Raw genomic sequence first — 11,786 nt, forward strand, 5'->3', positions numbered from 1 at the left:
AGGGAAAGAAAGAAATAAAGTTGCACTAACCTTCAGCCGAGTTACAGGCGTTTTCAAAGAAATTAAAGGTGGACAGTGTCGTAATTCAATGAAGGACAAAGTTCCCAAGATTTTTAGAAAAGCAAAGAGGAGTCCAGCCTGTCAAATCTCCTCCCTGAAATACAGACACAGAAAGCTTCAGAGTGACTTTCTGGACAGACTCCGACAGGCATCTGTAGACCAACCAGGCAGGCCCTTCTATGCCCTCCGTGATTGTTTCTTTGGAAATTTGTGTGTAGCCTTCACCAAACTTAGCAGTTAAAATGAATGTATAAAAGAGATGGCCGGAAACAACAGAAAATGCCACCCATTGCACTGTGTAAATCCTTGCAGAGATGGGTTTCTGAAGAAGCAAAGGTATTCTATGTACTTATTTAATACTTAGATGTAATAAATTGGCCCCTTTGCTAGAGTGTATGGGGGTGGTGGGAGGGGAATGTCACTTCCATTTTAGTTTAATTCAAACCCAAATAAGAAGAAACTAGAGTTTAATAAAATACAGCATTGGAACTTTCTCTGAATTTTTTCCATGGTGCAATTGGCTTTTCTTTTGGGAGGGAGAAAAAAAGTGAAGTTAATAATATAAAATAAGAAAACAATCTCTGCCTCTATCCCTGTGTTATGAAATGTTAGAAAGGCCTGGGCAGCCCTGAAGGCAATCTGAATAAAAGCATCAGGCTTTCTTAAGAGCTTCTGATAGAGCACTGGGATTGGGGATGCAGGTGAACTGGCATTCACTTTTGCAGAAAACCTGTCTTTCAACATCTTTAATGGCCAAGAGGTAGGAATAGGGGACCCTACTTTTCCAGGAGCATCTTATGTCAATCTCAAATGGAAGGCAATGCTGCTTATCTGGCATTGGCACCAATGTTAGAAGAGCTTTCCATCATAGAAAGCTTCCCTATACAGCCTTCCACAGTCTGTCTTGCTGGAACAAGGCATTCTTGTGTCCTAGTAATTTTCAGGTGTTCCCACTTGGAAGGTATTCAAGAGTACAGACAATCTTATTGCTAATGAAAAAAGAAGCTAAACATCTACTTCTGTTCTCATCGACACTCCCCCCACCCCACCCCCCGCCAGAATAATCTTGCTTCATGGGGGAGGGAAGTTACCAAAAAAAGTAGAAAGAAAGGGGACTCTTGACCGCCACTACCCTTGAGAGACATGCTTGTGCTGGATATTAACCCTGTGGTAACTTCACAGCTTCATAACTGTACTCTACATATTCTCTCTGTCTCTGTCTCTGTTTCTCCTGACACACTCACATACACAAGCACGGCATAGTCAAAACCAGAAATTTCAGACAACTTAGTAACAGGACACTCTACACCCCCGCCCCCCATAGACACACACACCCCTTACTCAACAATACCCAGGAAGCACTGGCATGCTGGCCAGCCGCTATGACACAGTTCCCAAGCAACACGTAATCTGAAGAACTTTCTCTTCCCTTGTTACTTTGTGGGCACCGTCCAGGCCCCTCTTAGGCACAGAACTTGGAGTCTCCGTGTCCAAAGGCCACAATCAATTCCTCACTAAGAGCAAACTTTGTGCACATTTCCGCGGGCAGGTCCACAGCTCCCCGAACTATGCAAGTCTCTTTTCCATGTCTACCAATGAGGAGCCTGGAAGCCTGGGTTGGGAGCCAGCTCCCTGCTAGTGCCAAAGCTGGAGTTCCGACAAATGCCCTCTGTAGCTGCGCGCACCTACTCCCCATCCTCTGGCCCCACTCGCGCTCCGCGCCTCTGGCTCCCACTTCCAGAGAACCTGTACCACACATGTGGAAAGAAGAGATGTGCAAAAGAAGAAAGAAAGAAGAAGAAGAAGACGAAGAAGACGAAGACGAAGACAGAAGAAGAAGAAGAAGAAGAAGAAGAAGAAGAAGAAGAAGAAGAAGAAGAAGAAGAAGAAGAAGAGGAAGAAGAAGAAGAAGAAGAAGAAGAAGAAGAAGAAGAAGAAGAAGAAGAAGAAGAAGAAGAAGAAGAAGAAGAAGAAGAAGAAGAAGAAGAAGAAGAAGAAGAAGAAGAAGAAGAAGAAGAAGAAGAAGAAGAAGAAGAAGAAGAAGAAGAAGAAGAAGAAGAAGAAGAAGAAGAAGAAGAAGAAGAAGAAGAAGAAGAAGAAGAAGAAGAAGAAGAAGAAGAAGAAGAAGAAGAAGAAGAAGAAGAAGAAGAAGAAGAAGAAGAAGAAGAAGAAGAAGAAGAAGAAGAAGAAGAAGAAGAAGAAGAAGAAGAAGAAGAAGAAGAAGAAGAAGAAGAAGAAGAAGAAGAAGAAGAAGAAGAAGAAGAAGAAGAAGAAGAAGAAGAAGAAGAAGAAGAAGAAGAAGAAGAAGAAGAAGAAGAAGAAGAAGAAGAAGAAGAAGAAGAAGAAGAAGAAGAAGAAGAAGAAGAAGAAGAAGAAGAAGAAGAAGAAGAAGAAGAAGAAGAAGAAGAAGAAGAAGAAGAAGAAGAAGAAGAAGAAGAAGAAGAAGAAGAAGAAGAAGAAGAAGAAGAAGAAGAAGAAGAAGAAGAAGAAGAAGAAGAAGAAGAAGAAGAAGAAGAAGAAGAAGAAGAAGAAGAAGAAGAAGAAGAAGAAGAAGAAGAAGAAGAAGAAGAAGAAGAAGAAGAAGAAGAAGAAGAAGAAGAAGAAGAAGAAGAAGAAGAAGAAGAAGAAGAAGAAGAAGAAGAAGAAGAAGAAGAAGAAGAAGAAGAAGAAGAAGAAGAAGAAGAAGAAGAAGAAGAAGAAGAAGAAGAAGAAGAAGAAGAAGAAGAAGAAGAAGAAGAAAGAGAAGGAGAAGAAAGAGAAGGAGAAGGAGAAGAAGAAAGAGAAGAAGAAGGGAAGCTGTACGGGATGCACCTACTCACTTAGGAGTTCACAGCGTCTCTCTTCATTCATTCAACTCGGCCGAAGTGTAGTTCCCTCTGGATGCCCGGGTTCAGGGTCAGGGAGGGGCGGGCGAGAGGGACGAAGAGATCCCAGAGGCCGAGAGCCGGAAAGGAGCAGGGGAAGGCGGCCGGCAGGCTGGGCTGGCGAGCGGGACTGCGGAGCCGTGAACGAGCCGCCGGGCGGACTGGCCCTGGCCGCCAATGTGCCTTTGTTTATGTGGCTCGCACTGCTGCTGCCAACATGCACCTAAAGTCTCCGCGCGTCAGCGCGCGTCAGCGGCCCGCCGCCCAATCACCGCGCTGCCGCGCTCCCCAGACTCCTGGCCGGCGCTCGCTTTGGTATATTTCCGACCTGACGTCACGAGCAGGGCCGATTTTAAGGTGGGAACCATTCTGGGTTCACCTTGGTAGTCAGCTTGGTTTTCTTTTCTTCTTCTTCTTCTTCTTCTTCTTTTTTTTTTTTTTTTCCGAAAGAAGTGTGACCTCTCCAGTTAGGTCCTCTCAGCTCACAGAGCCGCAACATCTCACCCACCTCCCCCAACCCCCCTAGCCACCGCTCCGCCCAACCGCTCACACGTGGGGGAGGGTGCAACAAAAGCCAGAGCGCAGGGAACCCTGTGGTAAGCCAGGTAGCCAGCACCTAGAATCGCACGGGATGGGGTGTGCCTGGCAGCGCCCTAACCTCACCCACCCACAGTCGTCACCCCCATTAGCGGAAGCGCGTACAGAAGTCCCATGACATGAGATACTCAGAGGGCTCAGGCAGTCGGGTTGGGATTTCCCTAGATCCGTGCAGCATTCCCCTCTTCTCCCTTTCCCTGTCCCTGGCCGCCGTCACCTGCATATTCATATTCTCTCTCTCTTCTCTCTTCTCTCTTCTCTCTCTCTCTCTCTCTCCCTCCCTCCCTCGTACACACACACACACACACACACACACACACACACAGTCCAAGGTGGAAGGCAATGGGCAGGGGCTATTTTCTGTGTTCCTTTCCTTTCAGTGCTCACGTGCGAGGGAAAACGTGGTGCGTGGGGAAGGGAGGAGAGGGAACGGGAGGGGTTAGGCAACAATCCAGCCCTTATGGGACCCCAAAAGTCAAAGTGAGGAGTCATCCACTTTTCTTTTGCAGACAATGCAGCCAAGCAGTCGGCAACAGGTGCGCCTTCTGCAGAAAGGTTATCTAATTTCACCTTTTGCCAACTCTAATACTTTCGACACTCCTCTGTGCCCACCACTAACTCCTATCCTCCCACGAGTTTTAGGGAAATAAGTCGACCCTCCTCTGAAGCACAAGGGCTCTCATAGCCTCCAACTGAAGACAAAACATGGGGAGAAGAAGGTAGAGTAGCTCAGGTGAGCATCAAGTGTGAGCGTCCAGCCCTACCAGGAGATCGGCCCTGGCGGGCTGTGGGAGCGTGCCGCACGCCCGCGGCCCTGCGAGTAGCCGCACATTCCGCTTGGCAAGTCAATCCACCCGCCACGCTGAGGGCGAGAGGAGCTTTCTAGCAAAGGAAACGCTGCTTCTCTCAGGAGCGGACCCCCTTGCCGGTGCCACGGCCTGAGCTGGGAGGGTCTCTGAGGGCTTCTCCCTTGGGGCTAGGAGAGGCGGGGAAGAGGGGAGGGAGGGTTCAGGGGCGTCTCCCCTCTCTGCCCGCAGAGTTCCAGCCTCCTCGCCTCCCACAGCGGGGCTCGCTTCCAGGCCACCGGGGCGCCTTTGACAACCTCCCCACCCCCATCCTGTAAAAGCTGAAAGCGCGGTGGAACTATCCACGGACCGAAGAGCTCAACTCTAATCAACAACCCCGCCTCTTTCCGCTCCCCGCCGCCTCCTGTTCCCCAGTGGCAGGAGAGGCGTAGACATCAGTTGCCCTGCTGCTGCCCGGGAAGCCACAAGTTCCTCTGCGCGGCAGCTTCGGGAAAACCTGCGTGACCACCTTAAGTTTCCCCCAGATGTTGCGACTGCCGCTGCTGCTGCTGCTGCTGCTGCTGCCGCCTCCGCCGCTCAGCGTGCCCTAGCGGACGCGAGAAAAAATAAAACCAGGAAGTGTGTGCGCGCCTGTGTGTGTGTGTGTGTGTGTGTGCGCGCGCGCGCGCGCGTTGGGGGCGGGGGAACTGTGGTGGCGAGTGAGGGTGTGTGAGTAGGGGGGTTAGGGGAGGAGTGCGAAGAATAGCTTATTAGCATGAGCTCTGTAGCGTCAGAGAGCCGTGGGCAGAAGCGATTCCACGCGAACGAAAGGGAAAAAGTGAGAGTTTGGAGAGCAGGGGAGAAGGAAAGGGGTGGGGGTGGCGGTGACGCAGGGGCGCAAGCATTGACGCACCCGCTCGGCTGGGCCCAAAATAGCAGTAGCTCTAGCTCGGTGGCGCCCTCCCGGGATCCCTTCCCCTTCCGCCAGCGGGGCGCGGCCAGGGGGAGCTTTCCTTGATCCCAGCGGAGGGCCAGGCTCCCGGCAGCTATTTTCAGGCAGTCGGAAATTCAAGCGCAGCCACGCTGGGGTGGCAGTTATTAGTTTTTAATATATTCCTAGGAAAGCGGGGGCCGGGAGAACTTTAAGGTTGTAACCATTATCCTCCATACACAAAATAGGCACATCTAAGTAGATCAATTTCCCCCACACGCCCCTCTTCCCTTATTGCCATTAAAAATAATCAAACAAAACAAACAAAAACCTTGGCTTTAGCCTCGGTTGACTCTGGGCACAACTTGAGAAATTTGTACGAGTATGGAAAAGTGTTCTGGAGTACTTAAAAGGAGTTCCAAGGAAGACATACTGTGATGCGTTATTCTACAACAGCAAACTGTCGAGTCTGGCCTCTTGATAACACAGCCTTTGTCCAAATCTTAATGCACCCAAGATGGAGAGGCAGTTACCACAGCAGCTTATAATAATTATTTTTAACTAGAAATGGAGTGATTATATATAACATTAAAATGAGAGAAAAGGTGGACTTTTTCCTTACTGTCCTACAATTCGTATGAGTTCCCTCTCTCCTCTTCAAATTCCTCTTCTAGTTCCTGGTAAGAGTTACTTCTTAGGAAGAGACACTCTGGATGCAAGACCGATAAATTCATTTAAACCAATTATTGGATAAGCTACTTTTGAGATTGGCATTTTGGATAGGTTTCGGATGTGCTTGGCGTGGAGAGGATCCAGCACAGGCAACAGAAAGTGTACAAGAAGGACCACACTCAAAACTCCATATCCTTGTGTCTCCACCAGATTCTGATGGAACAAAGTCTCAGTAGAACCGCCCATGTTTGTAATTGACTGATCCTGTCAGTAGGGGGCCTGACTCCACAACGTGGGAGAGGATAACACCACACACACACACACACACACACACGCACGCACACGCACACGCACACAACCCTAGCTATTTACTATTTAGGCTAAGCCAGAGGAGAGCATGCTGCAGGCCCAAATATTCAATATTGTGGTGGAATTCATAAACAACTACAAATCTTTGAGTCTCTTCAATTTTTCTGGGAAAGGGAAACAGTTTAACACATGGAATTAGGTTCACAAGAGATTTTCTTTATTTCTTCCTGCTCATGTTTAACTTACTGTTAGGTCACAAGTTGAAAAATATCAAAATGTTGATAAAATCTCTCATTTTATCACCAAGCAGCTCAAATTGGTGTACGGTTTGGGAAAATGAAAGCACGTTTTAAAATCCTATGATTACATGTTTAAATAAATTATGGTTTAGAAGAGGATTCCTGTGGGTGTAGTTGCTAGTACATAAGAGAATGCTTTTGTGCATAGGGGCTTAATTACACATATAATGGAATCAAAATGTAGACTTGAACAATTTTAGAAAATATTAAAATGATGCTTTAGGCTAAAAGAAATTGAAATTCTGCATTTATATGACTGCAATCCTTCAAGATTCTTGAACATAAATAAATTTTTGAATATAAACTATCTTGTAACTCAATTAAAATGACAATAATTTTTTTAGGGCCCAGAATCTAATATAATTTTAAATTACTGCCACGTATAAATGTATAAAGTTACCCCAAAATGGTGGTCTATTTTATTAACAATTTAAAATAAATGAGAGTGAAAATTGGCCCTATCCATAAGTAGCTGCTTTTTTTGAAACCAACTAAAATAAATTTAAAAATTATTATCACTATCAATATATACTACTATTAGATGACCTCAGAAAAGCATTTAGGAAAGCAATGTTACTATCATCTTTTATCATAGTAACCAATATTAAGCAGAACATATCGGCATATAACAATTTAAAATAAATGAGAGTGAAAATTGGCCCTATCCATAAGTAGCTACTTTTTTTTGAAACCAACTAAAATAAATTTAAAAATTATTATCACTATCAATATATACTACTATTAGATGACCTCAGAAAAGCATTTAGGAAAGCAATGTTACTATCATCTTTTATCATAGTAACCAATATTAAGCAGAACATATCGGCATATATATGGAAAAATATCTTTATAAAAAAATCAATATAATGCATACATTCATATCTAAACCAAAGTATTTTACTTTATGCATGGCTAGGCAGATTATACTTAATAAAATCGAGCTTTCGGTATAATTTAGAAAGCAAACATGAATGTAATCTCATAGGATTTTCTTTCTTAATGCATGGAAAAGGGCCTTTTATGGATTTACTTCACTAGTCTCCCAAAATGAACTCAGAGTAGCCCGTACAGTTCAGATATGGTAAACATGCATAATTTTTATGTTGTAAGAATAAAGATTCTCTGTAACTGTAGAATTTCATACTAAAATTACTTAATAGTACCTATTTTAAGCATTAAAATGAGATATATTTTAAGTTATATTTGCACAAACATATTTATGGCATTTGTTGCCATTTGGCAGGAAGTTTTACTGTAGTAGTAAAAAATTTTTTCACTTTGAAAAAAATCTGTTTCTGAAAATACAAAATCTTTTCTTAATATCGAAGGTTTTTGGTTTTTTGCTTTTGCCGTTTCATTTGCATTCATAGAATATTAATAAACTGATAACTTTGTTTCTTTCCTATAGGATGCTTAGAGAACAAGTCAATTGTGTAGCTGATATTCACATTTGGGGTTGCTGTGGATTTTACTTTATTTTACTCAGCCCATTTTTCACCAAAACCCACTTAACGCAGATTTTAAAAATTCTTGCTTCAATTCAGAACTCAGTTCTAGAAATGTGTAAAGACGTGCAGAAGAAAACATAATTTTTTTTCTAGAAGCATCTACTTTTAAATTAAAATTATAAAACTGAACATATGGTAAAACCTCATGCCACTCAAAAAGTATTTTGCATAATAAAAATCCTTCATCTTTTCTCTACTGCTTGACTCTCTGTAATCATCTCCTAAATATTTGCTTTTAAATTAAGCACTTACTAGTTTATTTCGTGGTAAGATAATCATAATATAATTTTTACCACCTTAACCATTTTAAGTGTATAGTTCAGTGGTGTTAAATACAGTTAGCCATCCATCCTCATAATTCTTCATCTTATAAAACTGAAACTCTATACCGCTTAAACAATAACTCTATACCCATGAAACAATAACTTTATTTTCCCCTCCTCCCGGCCCCTGGCAACCACTAATATTTTCTTCTGTAACAATTCTTTTTGATTAAGCAAAGAAGGGTAACTTTGGTCTTAGATTTCATTGTTAATTTCAGTAAACATGGGGATCATTACAATGTACAAAATCCAAAGACATTTTAAAGATTCTGAAAATAAATTGCTACATGCCAAGAAAACATCCAGGACACATGAAAATTTAAAAGTAACTATTAACATCAGTAAGCATCACAGTGTTATATAGCATTTTCTTTAAGTAGATAAAATATATACACGTTGCAACAGTTTTTATGTGTATATCTTAGCTGGCTAGTTTTGTTTTACCTTTAACAACAAAGTAACTACTTTTGATTTTTTTTCCTCAGACTAACTGATGGGTAGGAACCTCTAAATTTAATAAAAAATAAAGATACAGCACTAATATATGACAACAAAGACATGTATGCCTTTTCTATTCATAATTCTGCAATTATCAAGCCTACAATTTTAACATTACAAAAGTAACTTATAGCAAGGACCCTTATAGTGATAAGTAATAAATCTAATTATCATATCCTTTGAATAGATGTAATATAAATTTCATTGCTCACTTAAAAGTTCTAAAGTTAACAGCATAAACTTGAAGTTGAGTAATTAAGTAATCCTTATATAGACACTTATTAAAGTATTTATACATATTATCTTAAATCTACATCTATCATTTTGCCAATTAAAATTAGGACTTTAATTGCAATTAAGTAATTTAATTGCCAATTGAACAGCAAAATTGCTAAGTGACTAATTTTAATGCCTATTTTAATTACCAATCATGACTGGGGAGGGAGCTAATCAAGTTACATCAAGCAGTACCAGAGTAATGATGTGAAGAAAAAAAAAAGAAGAACAAACATTCAAGGCTACATGCATTAAAAAAAGAAGCATAAATTAAATAAATGCAAACACAATCTTATATATGTATAAAAATACTGTATTTCAATATCTGAATACAGAACATGAAAGAGAGAGCAAGATTAATTAAAGAAGCCCCTGTCAATCTTCAAAGTAAAGAAAACCAAGTCAAATTTTTATGTGATATTTACATGGCACTCACACTAACCCAGATAAAAACAAAGCTGCATATAGCTGAGAATAAAAGACTGTTTCCTCCTTGGCTAGTTAAATATTTAGATTGAGGGTTTTTTTTTTTTAATTCTTTAAAACTGAAATGCTATAAAAAAGAAAAACAAAGTTTCCAATGCAGCAATGTGAGGATTTAAATTTGAAAAGCAAACAGGACCAGTGCAGTGGGACTATATTCTCTTTCCTGCTGGCTCTCCTCCCCACAACCCTTCACCTGAATGAAGAGTTCTATTAAAGACCTAATTCCTATCCATAACTTGTCCCATGTTACCTTGAGAAGTGCCGTAGTATGCCCTATCTTAAATGTTTTAAAATATGTTTGTGAGTAAAGAAGAAGAAGAAGGAGAAGGAGAAGGAGAAGGAGAAGGAGAAGGAGAAGGAGAAGGAGAAGGAGAAGGAGAAGGAGAAGGAGAGGGAGAAGGAGAAGGAGAAGGAGAAGGAGAAGGAGAAGGAGAAGGAGAAGGAGAAGGAGAAGGAGAAGGAGAAGGAGAAGGAGAAGAAGAAATCAGCTAGGATTGCATCACAATTAAAATTACTTAGAACACAGGGGATATACCTTGTCTTAATAGTATTTCTTCATTTTGCAGTTAAAATAAACATGCCAGCTCAAGATAAAGGCTGTAAACCAGCAGGCAACCAGAAACACTGGTGAAAATATTCTTGGCCAATACAAACACATTTTCAAAAGTTTTCATATCCAAACTAATTCTCGGATTAGCAATATGGAAGGCAATATTAAAAGAGGGAGGTAGAGCTGAGCTCAAAAAAATAGAAAGCGATTCCCTGATAGACAATAACAATGCTAGTATTTTCCAGCTATAGGGATCACCTTGGCAGACAGCCACCTCATTTAGAGTAACAATAGAAATCCATCAAATCTTCATATAAAATAAAAGTCATGATGCAAGATGCATATCTCGGTTTTGTGTGTGTGTGTGTGTGTGTGTGTGTGTGTGTGTGTCCCAAAAATATACATAGTGTATATCTACAAAAAGGCCTGAAATTACTCATGAATTATATGTAATGTTATAACTTGAAGAAAAGCAAATAGTGCTGCTTAGGATGTTATTACTAATGGACATGAATTCTGAAATGAAGCACAGCAGGACTTTTGGCCTGGCTTTTGAAGGGGGAACACGTTAATAATCACAGGGCCTAACAGGCTGCAATATCTGCTCATGACAATAACAGCTTTATAGGCGAGTTCTTTGTGACTGATTAAAGGACACACTCACTGTCTATTCAGCAGTCGTGGAGATGGAGTCGTTATTGACAAGCTAACTACTGATCAAGGTTAAAATTCATTGAGTACTGATGCTAAACGGAGAAATAAAATCTCAATCATTAAAAGACTACCAAAAACACACCTCAGAAAAGGTTGCCATAACTCAGCCATATCTTATTTTTTTCTGCATAAGATTTTCTGCTATACACATACACGAAAGATCTTATATTACTTGATAATAATTATCAAAATGATTACACTAACTCAAGCACTAAGTAACAAATTATCAGCCATTACCGAAGGAGAAAAAAAGAAGAAACATTATCTTGTAATTTCAAAATGATTCTGAAAGGACATGACAAACTTTCAAAATGTTAACTTTCTGAAACTGGACATTACTGAAAATATACTTTTTAGACTATTTATGTCTATTTTGAATATTTTGTTAGTCTATGAGTTCACACGAATTAATGTGGTTTACATATTGTTGGAAGCAAAATCTTTTAAAAGATAATATGTCTATAGCTTTCATATATTCCTTAATAGCTAAAAGTAAAAACATTCTAGTAAGTTATTTTACTTTTGTTAGCCTTAAGTTTCTTATTGTTCAGTGTTGCCTCTGCATTAGTGAAGGAAAAAGGAGGGATACAGTAAAAGACAACCATGTTTACAATTTGAAATTAGAGTCAATAAATTAAGCATATTACTAGTCACCAGGATATTTAAAAATAAGACCTGTGAAATATTACAGAATCATTCCACTAAGATCTAAACAGTGAGTTCAGTATGCTGTCAGTGACATGTTGGGGGAAAAAACAAATGACCACTAGCACAACATACATGATTCAAGTTGAAGTAGACACATAGTGAGTGTGTATGGAGAGGTGTGTATAGAAAATGGTTTGCTGAGGAGAGCCTCCTTATATTTATGTTTCATATTTCTAAGCACTGTTTTCTGTAACTTTCCAAAGTTG

At 40.7% G+C, this 11,786-nt stretch overlaps 1 protein-coding gene across 7 annotated transcripts in view; it reads right to left on the bottom strand.

Annotated features, from left to right (window-relative positions):
* NR4A2 (nuclear receptor subfamily 4 group A member 2) overlaps positions 1–4,959 on the bottom strand; it is an 11,230-nt gene extending 6,271 nt beyond the window's left edge. For 3 of the 7 annotated variants that reach the window (XM_006921087.3, XM_015596688.2, XM_006921082.3), the window contains exon 1: positions 2,880–4,957. Coding sequence is in view for 2 of the 7 variants with exons in the window: in XM_015596688.2 (XP_015452174.1) it covers positions 2,880–2,910 (31 nt within the window). In the remaining 5 variants the exon portion in view is untranslated. Of the gene's footprint in view, positions 1–30; positions 155–2,875 lie in introns of all 7 variants that reach the window. The other 4 variants (XM_006921083.3, XM_006921086.3, XM_006921084.3 and 1 more) reach the window with 4 other exon arrangements.
* Positions 4,960–11,786: the final 6,827 nt, after the last annotated feature.

The sequence above is a fragment of the Pteropus alecto genome, unplaced genomic scaffold (genome assembly GCF_000325575.1).
Source record: "Pteropus alecto unplaced genomic scaffold, ASM32557v1 scaffold3, whole genome shotgun sequence".
In the NCBI taxonomy this organism is placed as follows: Eukaryota; Metazoa; Chordata; class Mammalia; order Chiroptera; family Pteropodidae; genus Pteropus; species Pteropus alecto.